The 25,196-nt window shown below is 38.5% G+C and overlaps 2 protein-coding genes across 2 annotated transcripts in view; one reads left to right on the plus strand and one right to left on the minus strand.

Annotated features, from left to right (window-relative positions):
- Window positions 1-542: 542 nt before the first annotated feature.
- LOC138043343 (E3 ubiquitin-protein ligase MARCHF5-like) lies at window positions 543-16,225 on the minus strand. Its single transcript, XM_068889576.1, has 3 exons — window positions 16,021-16,225; window positions 8,031-8,718; window positions 543-2,837 (listed from the first exon to the last, which is right to left on the minus strand). The coding sequence occupies exons 1-3, from the start codon at window positions 16,053-16,055 to the stop codon at window positions 2,730-2,732; spliced, it is 831 nt and encodes a 276-aa protein (XP_068745677.1). The 5' UTR covers window positions 16,056-16,225; the 3' UTR covers window positions 543-2,729.
- A 609-nt stretch (window positions 16,226-16,834) lies between these two features.
- Window positions 16,835-25,196, plus strand: part of LOC138043342 (cytoplasmic polyadenylation element-binding protein 2-like) — a 17,548-nt gene continuing 9,186 nt past the window's right edge. The window contains exons 1-3 of the mRNA XM_068889575.1: window positions 16,835-18,411; window positions 18,886-18,967; window positions 25,000-25,044. Coding sequence (XP_068745676.1) covers window positions 17,551-18,411; window positions 18,886-18,967; window positions 25,000-25,044 — 988 coding nt within the window. The 5' untranslated portion in view covers window positions 16,835-17,550. The remainder of the gene's footprint in view (window positions 18,412-18,885; window positions 18,968-24,999; window positions 25,045-25,196) is intronic.

The following is a 25,196-nucleotide window of genomic DNA, read 5'->3' on the forward strand; positions in this document are numbered from 1 at the left end:
TACGTGTTGGCAAATTTGAATATCAAAAGAAACGTGACGTCAATGTTTGTGAACAAGAAATATCGCTATAGGGCACTTTCTTTGTTTCTGGGCTTAATTGCCTGGAGTCATGGAGATGCTTATACTTAAAAATGGGGATAATCGAGTTCGTTTTCTTATTTCAGAACAGTAATAAGCAGGGTAAAATTGAAACTCTCCGCATAGTTTAAAAATTCTTTGAAGCAGATTCTGAGCTACCTTCCGAATTTGAATATTCAAGGTGGTCCAGAATCCACGCCAGAGAGTTTCATCTTAGCTTGCTGATCACTTTTCATGAATAGAAAACTGGGGTCTCCGCGATTGTTTTTGTAGATATAGGCGTTTAAAGACAAAATGGTGTATTATATGGTACCACAATATTGCCGTTATGTGAAGTGATTTAGATTAAATCCGTGCAGTAAGTACTGTCACCGTTCTTGGCGTTTTCTCCACATTTTAATTCTTAGCAACAAGACATGCCAGCCAAGGGAAATCCTTTCTCTAGGGAGACAACTATACAAAAATAGGTTTACTCTTTTATTTTCAAATTCTAAAATCTAATTTCAACTTTAATACAAACTTCTAATTACCCTCAGGATTAGATGAACATTTAAAACTCTGTGCTACAGGGAACATAAGCAAAAAAACAAACTAAGGTTCAACAGGTGTGAGATGCATATTTCCGAGAAGGAAAATCATCCTTCATTAGATTTAATGCAATTCAGGGATTTCCCTTACTACAGTACCAGAAAAAAAAATCATAAAATTCAAGACCTTTTACTACTTCCGAATTAAGTGTGCACTGGATCATCTGCTTTCAAACTGTGTAAGTACATGTACTATAGAAGGATGCGCATATAGCCGCCTCACATCGCCCCAGATGCTTGCAGTGCTCTTGCTGGAACGCTACAAGTGGCCAGGACAATGTGAGGCGGTTGTATTTGCAGGTTAATAAAGACTGGGCTAATGTAATACATGCCACAGAGTTCAAAACTTCAGAGCAATCAGGCATTTGCGAACCAAGTCATGGTGTTGGCTTTCAAGCTATTCATGGGGTAACTCCAGCGATAGCCAGAGACCTATTTTGCATACTTAACTGCTGTGGAGGAAATCATGCGAAAGCTCCCCCTGTGACTATACCCTGTGACTAAATTATTCTATAATCAATGATTCCTGAATGGTGTAGCAACATTTTAATTAGAATACCAAAGTAGTTTACTCATTTAAAAATTTAAAAAAATGATTCAACCACATATTTTGGCTAGGACAATGACAAAGCCTATTAAACAAACCAGGTATTGGGCTAAACACAGCCTGGGGAGTGCGAATGAAAACTGTGGGATTCCAGGAGGTCTGTCTGCTGTCTGTAGTCCCATTTTATTGAAAACCGACAACCAACAACCCAGCTGCATGCCTTGACCAGCAACAGACAAGCAATGGTTCAGAAAAAATATTTACAAGGTAATTCAATGTGCACTCTTTAATGCTTCGATATGTGTTCACAAATCGAAATCACTTTAAGGAGCCACAGAAGTTTGAAATTCTGTTTAAATAAACCATTATCTGGCATTTTCTACGGCTAGTGGCTTGAATACCAAGGGAGAACAAGACTTATAATAATAATAATAATAATAATAATAATAATAATAATAATAATAATAATAATAATTATTATTATTATTATTATTATTATTATTATTATGCCTTTGCATGAATCATGATTACTAAGAAACTGAATAATGTTACTCTAGATGAGGATAACATACTGTTACATTCTCAAAAATACACTTCGTCTTACAATAGCTACATGTATTTAAGGGATTGTAAAATTAGTAAATTTGTACATTATAAAAATTGATTGTCACACATGAAATCAAGTATATGCACACAAACATACAAATCCTGCATGGCAGAGTTTCGTAAAGACAGATAAGCTGTAATCCTTAGTTTTGTGTGACCAAAGCTCGTATATTTTCAAGTTATTTAATCCAGACCTTGATAAATTATGCCCAAATTATCAAAGTACACTTTCAAAAGTAAAGTAAGAAACAGAAAGAGGCCCTAAGAAAGAGCTCATATAATTGCAGAACTTTCATCAAGAAAAGACAAGTCACTACAACAGATGAGAATTTTCAGGAAGGAGGAAGTTTCCTGATTACTTAAGAAAGTCATTGGTACACAGATCAGAAAAACTCTTGACTCCAGAATTGAAGGGCTTTGAGCAGAAGTGACCTATGATAACCTTTAATAACATTGTTCTGCATCATAAGTGATCATTTTTCACCAGTGATCTCAACAAGAAGCTGGTCAAAGTGTTTGATACCCTTTTTTGTGACTGGCTTTGGCTTAGACTTGCAGTTTTTCTCACAAAACTATGGAAAAGTAAGAATTAGGGAAACATTCCAAAATTAAAGAAAACTGAAACGAAAACAAACAAAATATTCAGAATAAGAAAAAGTCAAAATGTATCCATAGTTTTGTTAAACATGGAACCCTTCAAACCTGACGTGTGTTTATCCAAGCAGACACCAAGGCTCACAAAGAACAATGAGAAAATGAAGATCCTACCTACTAACCCTTACATGCAACCTTTGGAATGAACTTGGTGGATATGACTTTGTCCATTCTACGGCGGCAAGAGCAGTAATGTTACAAAAAATTAAATCACTCATTAAGTTTGCACAAAAATACTGAAAGGTGATGTTACAATTTCACTCTGGGTTGTAATCTTTGACAATTCGCTGTGCTTGCCTCACATACTGCTGTTGTTTGTAGTAAATCCGCACAACTCCTTTCACTGCCACAAAAGTCATTCCTCCCTGAAATGAAGGCAAACATCAAAGTTTAGTCTTAACAATGCCACATTTAACACAGCTTATATCACATCAAGAATAATTTGACTGTCTTCTTAGTAAGGATTCTTAATAGATACCGGCAAGTGTATTTTTATCTCACAAGAGATTTTGTTGACATTTTTTTTCTTTTTTAGGAAGGCTTTTTTTCCGACACAATTGATACCGATACAGAGTATACAGTTAGCTAAGAGGAAAAGTAGGCTGACAGACTGTTAATTTGGACAATGAACCCAAAGAAAATTCTCTTGGCCTTTTTTAAGTAGAAGATTTCATAAACATTTAGAATTAGAAGGTTTTATACAATGGAAAACTCTTCAGTTTTCAAGATTTAGATGCAATTAAATTTTCAAATCATGGTTTGCAAGTCTGTAGTGAGCTTTTTCGTGTTTAACTCACCAATGAAAAGTATGGATGAGTTGTCAAGAAGAGTGGGATTTTGGTGTGAAAAAAAGTCTACGTATATAGAACATAAGTGGACATTAAGTCATAAATGAGGGGTGTGAAACAACCATTGACAAGCTGGAGTCACTCTGTTGGGTCTATTGTTGTTAAAGATTGTGTCCAGCAAAGGGAAACTTTCCACACCATTTGGTTGGTAAAAATGTTCTGCTTCCCATTGTTACATTACTCTAAAACATGCAACACTGAGCCATGAGGATAATAACCATACTATGATTGCTTTCAGAGCTCAAATTTCCACCAGATCCAACAGTCTTGCACAGAAGTTGTTGAAAAATTCCCATACAAGGCCAGAAATAATTGTTATGGCGCAATTTGAAAACAGTTGGCTAATGGGAGGGAACCTTTGATCTGATTTGTCCTCACCTTTTTCTACCTCCAATACAGTTACAGATGAGAAAAGGAATGCTTAAAACTTTACTTATTTTCTGAACTGGAGTTGAATATCAATGAGTATTTAATGTGTCATGATTTTTTCAGTATAGACCACACACTCTGAAAAAAGTAACATTATGCCAAAAATGTATGCTGTACATGGTTCCGTAAGGCTGTTATAACCCGGGAGTGGGTTGTGAGGCTGGGCTCTCACAACCTCTTGAAATGCTCCCAATGGCGTGCGACTCTAAGAGCCTCTGTCAGCTAAGTCCAAACAAAAAACTACGAAGACTCCAGCTCTTTGAATCGTAAGCTGGAACATTCGCTCCACATGCCCTGGTCTCTCCCCGCTGACCTTCAGCTACATGTAATGGATGACTCCCGCAAGACCGCCATCATCAACAAGGAGCTGGCACAACTCAACATCGACGTCGCCTGTCTCCAGGAAACCTGGCTGGCCGACACTGGGTCATTTATGGAAATAGACTACACCTTCTTCTGGCAAGGCCTGTCCCAAGACGAGCCGAGGCAGTATGGAGTAGTTTTTGCCGTGAGGAACTCACTGATTGTCACCACAGAAACCCCCTCCGGAGGGTCATTGAGAATTCATGAATGAATTCATTGAGAATGCATGAAAACGTCGGCGGGCTTTGTGAACATATTCCCCTACGCCCCTGACTCTGACTTCCATTCCAAAGCCAAGGATCAATTCTATGAGGCTCTGCAGGAAACACTATCCGGAATCCCAAGTTCCAAGGGTATATATTTGCTAGGCGATTTCAACGCATGTGTTGGGATCGACTGGCAAGCATGGCCTACCTGCCTCTGCCACTTCGGCGTTGGCAGGATGAATGAGAACGGGCAGAGGTTGCTTGAACTCTGCTGTCACCACGGCCCCTGCATCACCAACAGCTACTTTAAGTGTAAGGAGCTGCACAAAGTGTCTTGGAGACACCCTTGGTCCCGCCACTGGCACCAGCTAGACCTTGTCATCACTAGGACAGCGGATCTCAGCAGTGTTCTCCACACAAGAAGCTATCACAGCGCTGACTGTGACACGGACCACTCGCTCTTTGCAAGCAAGGTCAGGATGAAGCCGAAGGAGTTTGGGCTAACGATCAGCCTCAGGAAGACCGACATCCTAGCACAAGGTGCTGAGTCCCCCCCAGTCATCACCATCAACAACACGAAGCTGGAGGTTGTGGACACCTTCATCTCCTTGGGCTCTACTGTGTCAAGCTCGACTTCGCTCGATGCTGAGATCAGCTGCAGGGTTGCCAATCAGCTGCTGGCATGGCCAAACTCAACAAGCGAGTGTGGGGCAATGACCTGTTGAGCGAAAGGACCAAGATGTACGTCTACCAAGCTTGTGTCCTGTCAACTCTCCTTTATGGCAGCGAGTCGTGGACGACCTATGCCAAACAAGAGCAGTCACTCAACGTATTCCACCTCCGCTGCCTTCAGTGCCTGCTGCACATCAGGTGGCGGGACAGAGTCACCAACACCAAGGTGCTGGAGGGTGGCTCACTGAGCATGCCTTCGATGGCTTGGACATGTACATCGCATGGAGCCTGACTGCCTGCCAGGAGAAATCCTTTATGGAGAACTATGGGAGGGCATCCATCATACAAACATACATACATACATACATACATACTGAATTGACTGCTCCCCAGAGGGGCTTTTCAGGGCCAATGAATCAACGAAACAACAGAACACAACAACTACAACTGTTAAGAATCCCAACTAGCCGGAGGCAAACCAGTTGGCTATTTACAAGTGCAGCTGGGAAGTTGAACCAGGGACTACCAGGATCAAATTCAACGAGTGGTCAGAGCGGTTCTTGAACCGAGATCTCCGGATCTCAAGGCAAGCGCTCTAACCACTGGGCCACACTGCCCGGGGTTCGACACTGCATGGGTCAACCGCTGCTGCGCTACAAGGACGTCATCAAGCGAGACTTGTGATCTGCACTAATCGACACCAGTGCATGGGAGAACATCACCAATCACCGAGATACATGGCGGCAAAGTGTCAAAGTGGGGGTTTTAAAGGTAGAAGTGAACACTAGAGTCCAGGGTACATGCAAGAGAGCGGCAAGGAAAGAACGCGCAGCCTTTGCACATGTTTCCACAAGGCACGTCTGTGCCACCTGCAACAGAGACTGCCACTCCAGGATCAGGCTACACAGTCATAGAAGATCCTGCCCAAATCCCCAGCACTAACCATCGCCTCTTTGAGACGAGGATGCCACTACTATATGTACTTACTCAGGGGTTTCAATAACTTTTGAAGTAGAGAGTAGCTGGTGGTTAGAGGCAAATTTCTGGCAAACAGACGGCAGTATAACTGCCGGTGACCGGCGTCTAATGAAACCACTGTTACTGAAGTGATAAAGACTACAGAAAGCCATTTTGTTTCTCTGTAGTTTATTTACATTTTAAACAGTTATCACTAGTAGTAATCCCAGATTATTGAAGTGTAATCGACAGTGGCTTAGCCTGTATTTCCGTAGGGTTCCAAGCTGGAAAACTAGTTGTTGCATTTGCAAGTAAAGTGCTGCGAGTCAGATGTGGAAGTACTGTTGTGATATTTCCACAACTTTTAAAGCTGGCAGTTGCATTTAATACTTTGAAACAATTCAATGATTTAAGACAACAATTTTCTTATTGCCTTGACTGCATAAAAGATGTAAACTGAACTATGAACTCTGTGTGTGTGAGATTTAAGTATTCACTTAAATATTACTTAATGTTCTTGAAAATACATGCTCAAAAACAGGAGATTTAACGCTCTTTCAGTAGAAATTTTTGTAATTGAATATTCTCTGTCAAAATTTGCATAAGAAGGACAAAGATAAACGACATCACTCACGAAACAAAAGTCGCATTATTTTCATGCAAAACACAGATTTTTTTAAAATTAACATTAATATCGCTTCACTTATCATTTACACTACTACATTTACTAAGAGAAAGACTTCACACCTATACATTATTCTAATACAACATTCATTCTAATGTACGTCAGGCATGGCACATTAACACAGGTGAACTATTACTCATTTTACACCTTACTACATTACTTATCTATGTTACACTCCCCACTCCCCCAAACAAACAAACATTTACTATATATTTAACAATTATTCCACGAGCGCACACTGGATATGAGATGGTAAATAGCCAACGAGGTGCGTAACGCTGAGTTGGCTATATTAACCAGTCTCATATCCAACAAGCGTGAATGGAATAATTGTTTTATCAAATTCCTTAAACTCCGAAAATTTGGAAGTATGAGATATGAGCAAAAAAAGAGAGAAAATCCGAGCGAAATCAAAAAAACTTGATGAAGATGCCATGTTGTGTTATACCCTGTGGTCATACAGACATAGGCTCATCACAAAAACATTTCTTGCCTTTTCATGTACTTCTAAATGTCGGAATTGATCAAAAGTTTCTAGAAAAAAAGTTCTTTTTCATTTTTGGCTTTATTCAGCAGTTGGATATATAGGAAGCAGTCAGTTAAACTAAATGTTTCTTCCACATTCTCTAGCTTGACCTTTATGTACAGCAAATTGCCATACAGTGCTGTATCACAAATTTAGGGTAAGATGCGATCGTGTCTTCTGACTTGAAGAAAGAACGAGTGTTTTCACTATACAGAACTAATCCATGAAAATGTTTGTTTCAATCCATATTTGACATAAGAAGGGGTAGTGTTTTGCCGATTATGAAGATTTCTTTTGTGTTGATGTATGCAACAATTCTGATTTGGGAACTTGAAGTAGAGGATTTGCTTGCACTGTACCAATAGGCAACTCTTTTAGATTGAAAACTAGAAGCAGGCATCATAGGTGCAAAAGAGGATATTAGTGCCTCAAACTTCTATTTGTTTATGAAAAAAGACTCCGCAGGTTTCCATGTAGATGTTATGTGGATCAAGGTTTTTTTTTTTTTCATTAGGTAAGGATGGCTGGATATTGAGCAGTTCTTTTTTTGTGTTTATAGACCGAGACAAAGTCTGGGTCCATAAACAAGCAAACAAAGAACTTAGCTGGGATAGCCAGTCACAGTGAAGGATTTGGTTCATCTTGCCCGCTCACAGAGCTACATGTATTTACATAATAATTTCGTTTACTTTGTGAAATTTGTGCAATTCTTCATAAATTGTGCGATTTCTCATGAATTGTGCCATCAGATGTGATTTGAGTTCAACTGAACGAAATCATACCATTGCGTAATATCAGAAGCCCAAAGCCCAGGTAAATGTAGGTGCATGGTCAAACCTTCAATTAGTCACATTTACATTGCCAACACTCACCAGCAGTGCTCGATGAAGGCTTGAATGAACATATCCAAAACAGACTTTGCCAATAAGTGTGGAAATTGTTGGAAGTATCAATGCCCCACAAAGCAATCTTGTTAGAGAAACTGGGTCAGACAATGGAGTAGGCTCAGCTGGTGTGCGAGTACCTAAGCCAGCAGTTAGACGTGGCAGAATGTAGCTAAGAAATGACATCTTGCTCACATGACGTCTCCAAAGTCGCAAAACATGGTCCTCCCACCTGACCATTTTGCCAAGTATCAATGCAAGTGGGATTGTGGGAAGTCCAACAAATAAAAACATTGGATCTGCTTTCTCCATGACCTCAAGTCCTTCCTTGTGACCCAAAACCTGCATTACTGTTACTGCTCCATAAGTGACTGCAGACCAATATAAGGAACCCACCACAACCCCTGCTGCAGCAATGGGGCAAAATTTGTTGATAAGTTTGTCTAAGAACTCTACAGTCTGTAGCAATGGTCCTAGTGGAGGGAAGACAATGATGTATTCAGCATTGCACTGTGGGCAAGAAACTTTTGTTGTAGAACTGCCACCTTGTTTCTCGTCAATCCAACGTTGCAGGCAGACTTGGTGAACCCATTTTGTTGTCCCACGACAACGGCATGGTCTCACCCACTGGGACATTGGTTCATCTTCCTCTGTAGCAAAACATACCCAACACCGTCTAAAGTATGAAAGCAAACAAGTTTCAATTTTACAATGTTGTGTAGTACTGACATGCTTTATAATACTATTGTCAGTTCTGTAATACTGCAATCTCTTTACAGTTATTTTTGGCAACCTAAGACCAGTTCTTTAAATCCATTGCAGCATTCCAGTTAATTTTTTCAAGTGGGGGGTCATGCAGACAATTTGAGGGGTCACCCAGAGAACGTGCCAACAGTGGACCTATGGTGGTGGGGGAGGGGGGTAAGGAGGGCTCAAATGTTCACACATTGAATTATTTTGTAATGTCCTGTCCTGTTTTGAGGCCTTTTACTTTTTAAAGCTTTGGTAATATATTCAGTTCCAACATAAAGAGATGGTTTCAATGCACAAAACACACTCTTGAGTAAAAATCAAATTTCTTTACGTTAAATAGTCAGCAAAAAAAATAACTGCAAATTGCACTGACGGACGTTTTCCTGCCTGTAATGCATGTCTTGCAGTTGCACTAAGCAAACGTTTATTCCACACACTAAGGAAGGACTGAACATGTTGTTTCCACTTCATAATTGCTCTTTGTTTTAGTCTAATAATTTTTTTTTGCTTTTTGTTTCCACTAAAAAGTATTGCAAAATAAAAGCCGGGAGTTAACAGCAAAAGGCAAGCCAAAAGACAGATGAAAAAAAACATAACCCAGCTTTTATATAAAACTCTGAACTTCGAATTCTCAGTCAAACATTAATGACAATCGATCGTAAAAACAATAAAATGTCCGCAGTCTCTAACTTCTATATGAATCAAGGGGAAAGCCTCGGATGTTCTGTCAAAAGGAAGAAATTGTCATGTGCTAGGCAACCACAAAGGAGCACATGATCACCCAGTGTTAAGGTTCTTGTTTACATTGACTGAACTACAGGGAGCACAACGTACTTATTAGCCAAGAAACTTCCATATTACGTTTTTTAATTTTGGTGTAATATTTAACTGAAGTTTTTCATTTCATCTGGTGGGTCAGGAAGCCTTCTTTGTCAGGTTATTGACCAAGACCCGACTCTTATCTGGAACACTGCATTGGTTCCTGAACTGCTGCCCATTGACAAGTAAAATCGTCTGGCATTAGACACAGTAAAATCTGTCCCAATCCAAGGAGTCAATGGGTTAAAGTCTCAGGGTTATCAAGCTCAGCAAAAATTGTTCTTCTAATCAAGGAGACTCAAATCAAAATCAAATCAAATCACGTCAAAGTTAAGAGCAAAAATACCCAACCATAAGTTATGCTAAGCCCAGGAATCCAACCAGGGGCACATCAAACCTCAGTCCCAGGGTCTCCCTTCTCTGCCTCCATTGTCTATTTCTCAGAGACAATGGAGGCAGAGAGGAGACACCCTGAGAACAAGGTTGGGGCACATCAGTGGAGGGCTAGTGCTCTCACCAAATGCCTCCCATGTTGATTAGCATTGGCAAATAAAATGTCAGACAAGCTCAGTAAAGGTTTATGTAAGCATATTAAAGATTTTCAACCAAAAAAAAAATCATTACTATTGTACATGTAAGTTTCATTCAGTCTCAATTGATAATGGTGACAAGATAAAATCATGTGTTATTAATGTTGACATTCTTATTCTTGTACAGGTCCAGTTGTTACATAAACTTCAGCGCCCATATCTTGGTTTCTGGAATGCAATAGAAATACTTGGCCATATTTGGTTTAATAGCAGCGAGACTAACCAAATTTGGCAAAGTCACACAACCACAATAGAAGAAACTATTAAAACTCATGCAGGGAATACATGTATATTGAATGAATAAAAGTCACATGAGACAAGGAAATTTATTACAGTAAATATAATGAATGCAATTGTTAACAATGTTATAGGAACTTTCGAAGCAATTACAGAATACCCATCCACCTAGAAGCATTACTATTTAACCTGTTACTGCGGCCTCATAGTCCATGAATATGAATATCATAAGACTTGACTCCAAGCATTAAAAACAGACTGTCACTGCGGTTCACAGTCCCGTAGTCAAAGAATATGAATATTACAAGTTGAAGCAGTAAAACGGACTGCCACCACAGTCTGCAACCCTGTAGTGAACGAATATGAAAATTATAACCCCAAGGAGTAAAATGTTCTGCCACGATGGTCTGCAGTGTGGATTAAAGAACGAGTCAGATTACCTGTGCATGGTTGTTGTTTTGATTTATTGCTTAAAGGGCATGTAAATTAAAAAATACAAGTTACTCTTGTCCTACGTAAAAAGTGGCAAGAAAACGAATTTTGCGTTAGTTTTGCTCAATTCGGCTTAGTTTAGGAATAATATCCTCATTTTCTACTGAAATCCCACTTCCGGTGAAAACAATAGCGAGCGATCGTGACGTCACAGGTGGAACACAAAGCTTGCTCAACACGCATTCCGTATGGCGACTCGTACAAGTAGCAGTAGTTCGGAGGATGTTCTCTCAGAAGGGAGCGACTCAACTGCCTTAAATTTATATGACAGTGACGGGATATTTCCGCAAATGTACAAGACTATGTGCCATGACCCTACCAATTTGAGCCGTGAAGAGTTAGGCGAAACGATCAGAGAGAAGAAAACCCCGAACTGGCTGGCAGCAACACTGATCGTTTCGGAAACACAGACTGGTATTTACACGTAGTTCGCAGCGTGATTTATTTGCATTTGAGATAAAAACTTAACAAAGCATGCATATCATTTAAACCATGGCAATAAGAATTTTTGGACCTGAATTTTTTTGGGTGTTTTACGTGAAATTATATAGGTGCGAATGTGGAACTTGTCAACCCATGCAGACAATAGATGAAAGCATTTGCTGCATGGAAATCAAGCAAGTGTGGCAAATAGTGGAAGACCAGCCTGAAACAGAGATGAAGTGTATCACAGAACATCCCGGTTTTCAGTCAACCTGCCTCGATGTTAGGCTCGATTTCCGCCGCTCACTCGAGTTCGGGTATCCTCCCCGAGAAGAGACGGCTGGACGCGTGAGTGATAGATTGTGTCTGTGACGTAAATTCAAAATATAATTTATGCGAAGTCAATAGTTGCGGGGAAATAGCATTAGACATCCCAAAAACACTGATTTTAAGAAAACAGAAATTATATAACAATGCTTAAAACGTCTGTGCGAAGTTTCCAGATGATACGAGCTTGAGTTTGTGGTTAAATGATCAGAATGATCAATGTGAGCTTGAATTCAACCGGCGAATGATCAAAAAAATCTTCGGCGGCTTCAGCTCTCGGTCGACCTCATCGGCCCCCTCATTTTGCCACCAATAAACTCAGCAGTACTTTCAATTGATCTTGAGGAATTTTACTTGCTCTTACATTAGCGAAGTATGAGGCGAAAATTGCAATAGAAATGGATTTGAAAGCCGTATTTTGACCTTGACGCCAACTGGAAAATCAGTGAAGTTTGCGAACTCAGGCCGTAGAAAACGACACAGTTCCCATTCTCCAGCTTCTCGAACACTTTTCGTTGTCGCAATCTTGGATGTTTTCTACCTTAAAAGCACTGTAAACCTCGAACAGGCCGGGTCAAAGAATACCTTCGCATCCAAGACATATAATTTATGCCAGACGGATTTGTGCAGGAGAGTTTCTGATTGGCGGAGATTAACAATGGCTCACCTCACGCGTCCAGCCGAGATTTCGGGAGTGAGCGCTGGCTCATTTCCCAAAACAGTGGCTGGTAATCGAGCCTACCTCGATGTATGGGTGGTGGAAACTGCTTGTTACGCATACAGACAGCAGCAGTACGGCACAGATAATCAAAGGGGAAATGAGTAAGATAAAGTTATAGTTTATTTTGTTACATGTTATTTTGTTTTTGCCTTTCTGACATTGATTTGTTGAATTTACGTATTACTTTATTTATTGATTACAATACTGAGTGTCACTGATACTTATTTGTTTTCTCCTTTTTGTAGGAAATTTCGCTACATTGCCTATTGACAGCTGGTTCGCTGGTGCTGGGGTTATCTCAGCAAACATGTCAGGGTCGCTTTGCCATCTTGTGCGGTAAACAAAATCTGCCACACCTTTCCGGCTGATTTTGAGCGATACAAAGGTACACGTTAATTAAATTTACATAATAATTATTTATGTCTTACAGAACTAGCGTCAGTGCCTGTTCGTTAGCAGTGACACAATCACATGGATTCCTTCACCACCGGCAATTGTCAAGCAAGTTGGTAAAACGAGTGGTGTATTAAGTGTGAATTGCACATTTTTTTATCAATGTTTGTGGTCGTTTGGTTCAAAAACATAAATCTAGTTCAATCTGCATTCATGTTGTTTTAAACATTTTTACAGTGTACAGGTACATAGAGTAATGACCTGGCTTGTAAAATTCAATTTCAACACTGGCAAACCATGACATAAATTCTTCAACTGCTGTTTCTTTGCAGGGTTTCTCAAAGGAAGCAGCAAACGGGCCTGATTTGCTGTCCCTTAGATCCTGAATAGAATTCTTCAATGATCTTTGGTCCTCTTCATAATCATGTGGCAACATTTCAATTAGACCCGCAGTATAACCTAAAAATAATAATCATTTATGAATTAAGTAATGCAGGAGGCAATATTTTTGACTGCTTAAAGCAATATTTTTTGTGCATGCACGCACGATAAGACTCAACCTGTAGCAATGTGCCATATGTCACAATAATGTGTGGTTCCTTTGGGTGCCATATTTCTTCTGATGTAGGCCGCATTTTGGTGATTTCTGTCAGTTATTATGACGTCTAAGTCAAGATTCTTGTCAGCCAAAAATTTCTCTAATCGGAGGTGGCCCTCATGTTCACACCATGAACTGTTTGGCACTTCATTGGACTTGAACAGAATAACAACAGTTTATAACATACTGTAATATATTCGCAAAAAAGTTAACTGATTACAAAGCGAGACTAGTGGCCTCCTTATGCATAACTTACTTGAAAGTTGAAATGTTAATGCCCCATATTTGGCACTGTGACCTGGGCTGTCAGATCTCCCATCCCCAGAAAGAACAACACCTCCTTCCAAATTGACAACCTTCTTATCAATTTATCCTGCTCTTCCTTCCACCTTCTTATGACAGTGGGTATCAGGTAGTTCCTCTGGTGTTTATGGTATGTTTGGCAGCTGAAACACTGTACCTTCAGGATTTTCAGCATTCTCAGGGTTTGGGAGATCATGCTACCTGAGTACAGAATAGCAGGAGATTTCCAGCAGGTGCCTTTGGCTTCTCCAAACCCTGGCATAGCTGCATGTTAAACATTTTTGAGTGATATGGATAAGAGTGCCGACCACAGTAGACACTTCAGTTGTAGCAGGTTCGGTGCACAGAGGCTTCCGGACAACTGGCTTCTTCGTAATCTTTCAATAACTAAGAAAAAAGGGTTTCTTAGGGAATGAATCAATTGTGTCAATCTGAAGATTTGCAGTTAAATCAATTTTATACGAACTCTTTTTCACAGTTATGTTGGACACTTCCGGTTCCTCGCATTCTGCCATGGGTCGCTTTTTTACTTCAAACGACTTTGTTCCTGGACGGGCATGAACTGTCGGCACAGCACCGGGAAGTAGTTGCTTCTTCTTTGTAAGGCCTATTTCTGCCACGTAACTGTTCTCATAAATGACTGCTACAAATAACAGAATGTACCGATGGCTCTACTAAATCGGCTCCTTTCACTTGAACAAATGTCACCCACCCACTGTTGCTTCAAATTTGTGTTGTTTGGGAATTTATGCATGGTATGCCCGGTTTTATTTGAGTTACTACAAAACTGAACAACACAACGCTTTACCATTATGAAAAAAATAAGTATACTCCGACCAAAACAAAGTACCTACACTAGTCCGTGTTTCACAAAGTTATAACTTCTGGTAAAAGGAAGGTTCCACCTATGACATCACAGGAAAGATGGCCTATTTCAAGATGGAGGATGTTTCGAATTTCGAAGAGCTTTTACGAGGTGAAAACGGGCTTGACTGAAAAAAATAATTCTGCCATAAACCGCTAGGTGAACAAAAAGTGTACAATTTTTGGGTTTACAGGCTCTTTAATAACTAAGTGGCCGAATAATCAGACTGTGGGACTGCAGTGGCAGCCTTTTGAGGTTAAATGTAAAAGGATGGGTATTCTGTATTATTATTCCAAATATGGTCATAGCAGGCTCAACACTTGTTGTGCGTACTCAACGTATATCCTGCGATATAGGTAATTCTGTGTATCGCAGAGAAAAATGGTAGTTTTCCCAGCTTTTTTTTCCAACAGACATAGAAAATTGTGCTTTGTCATCAGTGTTTTGAATAGCAAAACAATTATCCTGCTCAATCTTGCAGAATATCGCCTGATTTTAGCAGACTCAGTCTCCGGCCTTATTGGCTAAGTATCAGGTGATATTCCGTGTGATTTCTCAGGATAATAATTATTGTTAAATGTAGCCAAACGTTCTGGAACATATGAATTTTTAAGGCTTATTTCCATATATTTCTTGCGGACCTGTTCAATCACTATCAGAAAAAAAAATCCAAAACATGGGATGATGTGAATTGTTTCTTTGTTTCTGTCTCTAAGCCACATTTGCAAGCGAATTGGTACTAGGTACAAGTACAAAGGTTCTTTAGTGACTGCCTCCGTCATTATGTTTATTTATCTTGAACACCCATCGTACTGACTGACTGACAGTTCGCATCTTCCCCCAACCATCACTTGGAAAGCAGAAACGAATATGAAAGCCCTTTCAAACAAAATTTCCGCAAAGCTTTAAAGAAGTAAAGATTTAATATTTCCCACCATTTTGGCAGTCAGTCAGCTGGTGGCTCTTGGAGCTCGAGGAATGCTGCTGACCATCGGATGGCCGAATTCGTTCTCAGCAACCGAGCTTGTGTTAAGAAAGAATCATATATTACCGTTGAGTCTAAAATCATCAGGCCGCCAATCTTACATATTCTATATTACATAAAAAAAGAAGGAGGAAATGTAAGATAAAGATAATTTACATGAATTTGCCAGCAATGTCTGTAGACGAAAAACTAGAGTTTACAACAAATATACGTAGATGTATACATTGTACATGACGAACTGTAAATGCTGCACGTTCCACTCAATAGTGATTGCTCACGTTCGCACAGCAGCCAAGGCTTTTGTGCTAAGGGGAACCTAAAAACACATTTGTTCTAAACATGCACTCCCGAAACTTAAAGGTCCCTTCAAGTCCTTACACATGTTGCTGAATGCTTATAACTTTCCGCAAAACCGAAAGTAGATAACGATTCTATCACGGAGATATTTCAAATGAATTTTTCTTATGCCTACCTTACATCCCACTCATCGACGTAGGAAGAAGCCATTTTAACAGCTTGTTTCTGTTGAAGTCAAATCCACTATGAAAGAAAGTGTCTAATCCAACCTAAACACAAGCGATAAAATATGGCGTCGAATGGCGTCCAAATCTCCTCCAACTTCCAAATTTGACCAAGTGAATTCTATCCAATCAGAGAAACCAATCAATCAAACCACTTCCGGTTGACATTTCGCTTCAGATCCAAAATTTTCCGGGATTTTTTCATTAGTCATAATTCCTCGATTAAACCGGTGGGCTTTTTTTCTTAGTTGTATTTTAGTTAAACGTGTCTAGATTCTTTCCATTTCATCGAAGAAGTCAGACAAAACTCATTTACTACATCGACTTAATAAATTTACTTCTCTCCGTCCCTGGACACGGACAGGTTTAAATTTGTTGAAGAAAGGGAGAAAAAAGCTTATTAAAGAACGCTAACGTGAAATGAGACAAAAACCATTCTCAATATCACACATGCTGTACTTAGCAAGTCCAAGATTTCTTTCATGTGAGAACTGTTTAAACTACAATAGCACGAAGGGAGCAGCTGGAAAGAAGAAAAGACAATTGCTAAGCGAAGACATGTCATCAACCAATCAGAAGAAAGATCAAATCTATACATTCAAATCGGCAGCCAATGAAAACTGCTTAAAGCATTATCTATGGGGCTAAAGAAGACCATCCGATAGTTCAGTAATGTTAAGAATAAAAACATTTTAATATGGTAGAGAACTTCTAGGGAAAATAAGCAAGACCGACACTAGATTGCAGTCAATAGTAAAATGATATTTTTATTTTTATAGAGGTTTAAACCGATTTTGCGACCACAACGCATCTTTTTTATAGCCCCAAATAATGAATGAACAATGGCTTTTTTACCTGCCGTGTGTAAATACATACAGGCACGAGTCGATCCTTTGTAATGCCATGACCATTAAAAAAGGCGCGTCTATTCATTCGCTAGCGAATATTCACCACAATCTAAACCACGTGCAAGCTGCGAAACAAAAAAACATTCATGACGAATTCATTAAGGCGCATCGTGATCTTTGAAAGAAGCGAGATTGCATTCACTTCGCCTAAAAACCTCCAACTCCAATTTACTGTTTTGATTGTTTACGTTATAGTGAGGATTTCGGGAGTCTGCCAACAGGATGTCTTTTCTCAAAGCGCCGCTAGGCGTTTAAAAGATGCCCCCGCATTCAATATTCTTTCATAAGGGCGGAAAACTGTATTTTTCACTCAGGTCAAATCAAACAACTATGTTGTCAAAAACATATCAGAAATGCGAGGTCGATCGTCGAATCTGATTTCATATGATCATTATTAATTTTCCCATAAGCAGGTAGGACCACGTGATGTGCACCGCAGAACCATTCATCTGACTCGAATTTTGTTGTACTTGACAGAAAAAGCAACGACGTGGCGAGGTGAACACAATAGCACCTGCTGTATACGTAATTCACCAAGGTACTAGTTCGCCTGAGATTCTACAATTTTGGGATATGGCCGATTTTGGCCAAACAACAAGATCACTTTCACCAGTCAACTACAACCATAGCGACTCGCGAACTGCGTCGCTCTTTTTCCCTGGCAATCTCAAGGAGGACCATTCAGAGAACAAAAACATTAAAAACGGTACGTGTGAAGACTGTTTAGACGATTCGCCAAAATCAAAAATAATTTCAACGCAGGGAAACACTGCTCTAGAGCAGACAAAACTAAACTTCACAAGGGACTCAGAAAACTCCATGTTTCACGATTTTGCGACTTCGACCACATTTTGGTCGCCAGCAAGCGTAGAGGATGTTTTTGTACAGCCCGCAATTCCTCAACCGGTTAACGGCATTCATTTGCCTTCTAACACTCCAGTAATAACGCAGCCAAGAAGAATAAATGGACCAGCAAGTATCACAACAACAATGAACCATCAGCCAAGAAGACCAATTCCTCATAATTCACCATTTATAACGCAAACGAAATCAATACCGGCTTTAACAAGTCTAGGGGGATGGAATCAACAAACTCCACAATCCATATCAGGCTGGCCTTCACAACAACATAATTCCTGGGGAAGTCGGCATTCAAACCATGCCATAAACGCAATAAATTTCCCACATGGACGAAGCTCTCGGCCATCTTCGTTGACGCTACCAGGTTCGTCTAGAATGAGAAACCACCGAGTTAATCATTCGTTTGTCCCGCAGTCAAGATCGGCAATATCAACACAAAGCATAACACAAGGCCTACAAAGCCTTAGCTTGACAAGACAACCAGTGGATGGAACGATTTTGGACGATATTCCGAGCCTTGGAAACTCGCATGGCCAAAACAGTGAGCTTTCAAACTCACTCTACTCTTACCAGGTAATGTCAAATATACCTTGGATAGGAATACGCTTTATTAGCGTTTATTCAGCACCCAATGTAATTTCATACAACAGAAAAACTATGTGGTAGTTTCTTTGCCAATTCTTTCTAAATTGTAGATTATGTTTTCACCAACACGAATAGAACGGGTTAAACCTTTAACTGTCGACTAAATATTAGACCGTGTATTTTTCATTTTTTTTTTTAATTTAAAAAAGTAGTCGTTTTCCTTAAAATCGTACCAAGATGGGCAACTTAAATGATAAATACGAATTCGCAATCAATAACGTTTGCCGTCGTTCGTTCGTCGACTCCATCATACATAAATTAATGACGAAAAAATTGGCCCAAAGGTACAGCTGCTTCTAAATTAAGTCTCAATAAAACTGGAAATTTAGGAAAACCTTTAACGCTTTTTAGATCATACGCTTTCACTGCTAATGCTTCTTTTGTGTTCATTTTTTTCTACAGGATTCAATGAAATTCCCATCATTGGAAACACGTTTGCTCGATATAATTCGCTCCCCGTCAGAACCACCAGATAATTTAAGCGGTTAGTATGATCTTTTATTACAAAATAAAATGATTTTTTTTGCTGACAGAGATAGAAAAAGAAAACCATACAATTGATCAAGCCACTAGGTTAAAAGTAAACTTAGTTCAACATTGAAAAAGTTGTTTTACATTGTCGATAAAACTAGCCTTTTGTTTCCAAAAATATATTGGTTCTATGTGAATATCGAACACCTTTCCAGATCTTTTCGCTTTAAGTCAGTTCCTAAGGAGAATTTCCCCACTTGCGAGATATGCATTCTTATTGATGAATTGATGAGCAAATTTACCACCGGGATACAGAGTCAGGACATATTAAAGTGATCTTTTTTGAATCATTCGTTTCTTAAGCACTCTGAAAATTTAATGGAATGAAGTAAGGATATGGTAAAAAGTTGAATTCACTGTAAATTTGTGTTACCAGTCACCTGCGCATCCGACATGGCTTTGTCAATTTTTAATAATCTTACCAAAATGTCTAGAACCAAGAATATTTGACTCGCCTTCAACGAGACCTCTATTTTTTGGCCTCACTTTATTTCAAATTTGTTATTTTGAAAGTGGTGAAAATCAATGGCCGCAATAAAAGCGGAGGATGTTGCGATTCTTCGTCAACTGGTCATCGCCGAGACTATGTATGTAGGAGGGCCGATTTCTCTTTTTGTTTGGGCTAGGAAAAAACCACAAAAAGTGAAGGGTACATAAATCCTTTTGCGAATATTTCAAAACAAATGAATTCAATAGTGCAATTTAGCAGCAAAACCAACGAAGTAACACCTCTATAGCCGTTTCCTTGTTTCCTTTCGGAATTTCTATGGTGCTGCACCAACCATAAAGAGGGGATAATCTTTTAGGGAAGGAGACGTTAAAGTAATGCCAATTCAGAATTTTTGTATAGTTTACTTCTGTAGTTTGAATTACGCAAGTCTAGTAGGTTCACAGCATCACAAAAATATGTCGGTATCAAGCCATAAAAAAAACAAAATAGAAATCACACTCAAGGAGTATGTGGCATTCTCTGCAAGAGAAGCCATTTTTTGGAAATTTCTATTGGATGCTTTGTGTTCGAAGAAAGAAAAACTGAGAAGTTTTCAAATTTAAGTCATAGTCACTCGAGAGATAAAGTATTGAATTCTGCCACGAAAACGGATTGCGTGTCGAACGGATAGGAAGTGGTGATTCCAATCCGGCTATTTTAACTGTCTTGAAATAGCCCTGGTTTTAAAATAATCTGCGAGAAAACGTTTTCAACGTTGAAATAATCAACGAATTGCCATGTCTAAAATGATATTGCTTGGAATATTGCAATTTACATTTCTCGTGTTTTCCGTAGAAGACCTGTTTGCAACACGAGAAAGGCCAAGTATCGCGAGAAAAGAACCAAAAGTAGTAAGATGATCGTATTCTCCAGCAAATAACACTTTCAAAGGAAAATACGGAAACAGAGGAAAAATAGAAAATCTGACGTTTTTGATAACAGAGTGACTTTTGCATATCCAATTTTTTGCTAAAGTCAAAGGATTCATGGTACAAGAGTACTTCGAACATAACCGGCCCATGAGTTGCGATTAATGATATTTTAAGATCAACAGGCAAATTCGGAATGTCTGTTCCCTTCTCCACCCTTTTTGAAGTTTTTTTTATTGTGCGTAGATGTGTAAGAAATAAAGATTTCCAGTAACGTCATAGGGAAAGCCAAAAACTGTGTTCTGAATCGCTTAAGTAATACTGCCGGTTTTCGCACCAAGCTCATTCAATGAAAAAAGGACAACGAGAAACAAAGAGGAGGTCACTTTATTACGTGGATAATATGCGACAAACCATTCTTTTCGCTTAGTCTAAAGAAAGTGAATGCCAAACAAAAAAATGGTTACGTTAAAATCTTAAAGGAAAAAGATGAAGATCTCTTTGCAACGCCAAAGCGTTTATGATCCAGGAGAAGAATGCTATAACTGAGCTTACTGAGTAAAAACTACAAACGCAAGCCCTAAGCACACGGTTTACGACAGAACTGAGATTAGTGTGCGAAACCTAACCTGTTTTGAAAGAAACAAACAGTGAAGGTACTATGAAGAAATGAAAGAGTTACTATGTCATAAGTGTAAAGAAAGCTATCATGATTGAGAATATTCTGTGTTGTGGATATGACGCTGTGAGGCAGAAAAAGGGTGTTAAGAAACGATAACCACGTACCAACAAAGTGTAACCTAAAGTACTGGAAAATCTTGCACTTGTTCGAACAGTTGGCTGTGATATGATGAAAAGCGTAAAAAGCAAAATATTGTTTAATGTAGATGTTAAAGACTATCAGTGCTTTTGGTATTTAGTGTCGGTCTCGCTCTGTCGGTAACGCGACATTTTTTCGCAATAACCTGGCGCAACTTAGATCCGTTTTCACTCACATTTCATATAAAAATTCATTCGCTCGAGACACACTACTACGAACTCGACAGGGTTTCAGTGTAGCTGTTATTAACATTTTGCTTGTAATGTCTTGGGGAAGACCTTTTGCTGGACGACCACAAGCTGAGTCTTAAGTGAAGCCAGCGAAACAGCTGTATGGATAACCTTCTAAGAACGTGTCAAAAATTAATGTTTTTTAGAAATTGAGTTAAAAATTCAACTTTCTGGTTGGTCGAGAAAGAAATGAACAAAGAATAAGATAGCTGAAAAAAGCAAAGTTAATGGCAATGTCAGTCAACGTATTTAAAAACTGTTTTGGGAAAAATAATTTAATGAGGTTTCCTCGTCGAATTTCCTGAGACTTCACAACATTGCGCATAATAATAACTCGCAGGAGACATTTGATAAATTGCGCTCTAAAATCGTACAGTAAACATTTTCAGTTACAATAAATTGCTGAGTAGTTGAGATCTTCTTTTAAATCGACCAACGTAGAAGCTTAGACTAATGTAGATTTATCAGCTTTTGCTAATTTGGAACTCCAAGTGACAAGACTGACTCATCTCACAGTTTTTTTCAAATATTCTAATTACTGACAAAAAGTCCAAGTTAAGTTAAACATATGCAAATTAAATTCAACGTACTAAAACTCTTCCTTCTGAATGCATCAATTTCCGAGCCGTTAAAATTCAATTTACTTTTCTTTACGAATCTGAATGGTTCGCTAATTTCTTTCGAAAATGAATTTTAAGACTTGACAATCAGCGATTTATTGTTTCAAAACACTCTTTTCCCATTAAACCCATCGCTCGTTCGTCCAAAAATTAGAGAATCTGTTGTCCCCAAGAAAAAAACCCAACTAAACAACTTTGTGAATAAAATGGACACTGTCTAGATCTAGAAGTCTTGCGAACTACATTGTCTAAAGTGTTGGTCTTATTTTGTACACTTATCGAGTACAAAACATTGTTTCTGGGAACGCAGCACCGAAAACAGCCTGTTTCAAGCCATAACACTTTTATTTGTGCAGTAAAGGAAATATATTTTAGTTAAATATAATACAGGGAAGAGACAAAGAATTAATATGATTTTATATGAAAGGAATATTGATGATAAATTACTATGGATGCAAACACAGGAAAACAACAAGTTATATTCATCGCACATGAAATTATCAATATTTCTTTCTTAAATTATTACATGTAAAGCAAGGGTTTTTTAGTTCAAGCCGCTATTCCCTGCCGTAAAATTACAAGCGAAAAGTCAGAACTTTTAAATGCTGGTCTACCCAGAATGTCAGTAAGAAGGCAATAGTCATGAAGGCGCAAAAGTTACCGGGAGTGTTTTCGTTTCCTGTCTGATAGACAGTCAAAAGACATCATAAAAACACATTTTTTATGGCTCCTATGGCGAAAATTGCTTTGGAAAAATCCTTAGCGCGCGTGGCGTTTCAGAAATTAAATGTTACTAAGATATATGGACAAAGCCAAACCGGCAAGCATTTTCAATTCTGTACCATTAAAGGCTTATCAAATATGTATGCCTTTCATACAGATGGTTGCTTCATAACCAAGATCCTCACAAAACTCGAACTTCGTAATAATTTCCGTGGTTCAAAGGGCATAAATACACTCACCCTGTTTGGGCGAACAACTGCATAATTACTTGTAATTTACATGTGAAGTAAAATCATAGGTTTGTACAGTAAAATATTTCAAAAAAATTAGCTTCTTTTTTGTAGGAACTATACGTCGCATAAATACGTCACTTTAAATACTGCATCTGTATGCAAAGTCGAAGTTGACCCAACTTGAAAGTAAAATCAAGTCAAGTTTTCCCATGAAAAAGACAACTTTCACTTTTCATATGACAGAATATATTTAAGTATTGGAACATGAAAACCGACACGTTTCCACGACAGCTATCAACAAAGATAACATTTCTTGATATAGGTCACCTAGCCTTTCGTGGTGTTTTAGTGGAGTTTTAAGTACGTCGATGTAGACCAGAAAAATATCTTAGCATACTGTGAGATGTCGTTCATTAAGAATCCCGGCAATATTGCCTTCGATAAGGAAATGAAGAAGGGCTGTTTGTCCCAAATGGAATTATTTATTCAGGAAGGAAATCCGTGTCACGGCTGAAGACGCCATTAAGATGGTGAAAAAAAAGGGACTAAACAATTGGCATAAAAACGCTTTCTCAACAAATCAAGTGAAGTGAAATAATGATTTTTGAACTCAAAGAAATGAGAAGACAAAAACGAGACATAACAACCTTTTGAGATTGTGAATGCAAAAGAAAACAAGGAAAACAGGAACAAAGCTTTTTCAAGCTAAATATTACACATGATTCGTTAAACTCTGGAGAAAACAAGTTACTTCGACATTATTAAAGACGAGTTATCTTTATTGTCAATAATACTTTTTCTCCTGTATTCCTTTGAGGGTGAGATGCAAAGTAGCCCTAATGTCACTGCAAATCTTCATTCATAGTTTTCAAGTACTTTAAACCATGAATTTTGGGAAAACATAAATCTCAAATGTTAGTTTCCTGAATAACTCATGCATACCAAATACAGTTCTCAGGTTGTCTTCCAAGAGGAAAGTTTCAATATCTTTCGTTATCGCCAATCTAGTAAGGTATCAACGGCACAGTATTTGTCACAACGAATGCGATTTTCTTTTCAGGGAACTCTCTGTCTTTGAAGCTTCAATCAAGCGATGTTTTTCAGAAACTCAATCTGTAGTATTTGTAAGGCGTATTATTATGAAAAAACACGCCATACTTGAATGAGTTCTATGGCAAAGCATTTATAACTCTAAAAGATCTATAAGGAGCTCTGCTTTCTCTTATAATGTATCACAGCCATTAGACGGTGGCGGAGAGGATAATTTTAAATAATCTTGCTATTTTTAATTAAGACTTTAGAGAAGCAAGAACATACTATAGGCTTAAGATTGCATGGCTTATATTACGCCGGATGGAACGGATGTTGTATTTTCATGCTCAAAGTTCATAACAATGGATATACCTTAGTCGTCTATGATGTATGTTTCGACAAAAAAGAGTATTTATTTTTTCGAGATTTGATTCTTCACCGTGAATTGCGCCGTAAATTTGAATAAAAATATTCTTTTGGTTAGACTCTTAGTAAAGGTGTATTCTTTTTTTTCGAGAACAAGTTGGCTTATTTTTTCGTACGCCAGTATTTTATCCGCAAATAAAATGCTGTACCCACTGTACACATTTTTTGCATTCATTTACTCTTGAGATTTTCTATAACTTTAGAAAACTCACTATACATGTGACAAAGATGTAAAAAAACACCCTAAAATTTAAAAGCCCGTCCTCTCCATTTTACACTGGAAAAATTGGAAAGGATATTTTTCAGTAAACTTTGATTAGCAAAAACACAATGTAAATAAATACACAGAAAGACTATAGCCTGAAAGCTGGCTTTTTTTTTGTCTTGGACATCTGTGATGGTTTTGTTAATCTTCTTTCGGGAGTCGTTGCCATTGATCTCATACGACAGGTGAATGTAAAGAGCGTGGACTAGGTGTGATATGTGATTTATTAGACTAGGAAAGCAAGGGTAATGACTTCTTTCTTGATTTGTAATTTCAGCTTTCAAATATCATCTACAGAAGAAAGGAATATCCCACGCAGGAGGTAAATAAATAAATTACCTTATTGTTAACTGGACATAAAGTCGTATAAATGCCGCCACCAATTTATTTGACCTGAATGGAAATGACAAACCCACGCAGGGAAGAAAACACAAGGCCTTGAGAGCAATCAAGAACATTTACTCAAAGTCAGGT

Source organism: Montipora capricornis, chromosome 3 (genome assembly GCF_036669925.1).
Source record: "Montipora capricornis isolate CH-2021 chromosome 3, ASM3666992v2, whole genome shotgun sequence".
NCBI classification, from domain to species: Eukaryota; Metazoa; Cnidaria; class Anthozoa; order Scleractinia; family Acroporidae; genus Montipora; species Montipora capricornis.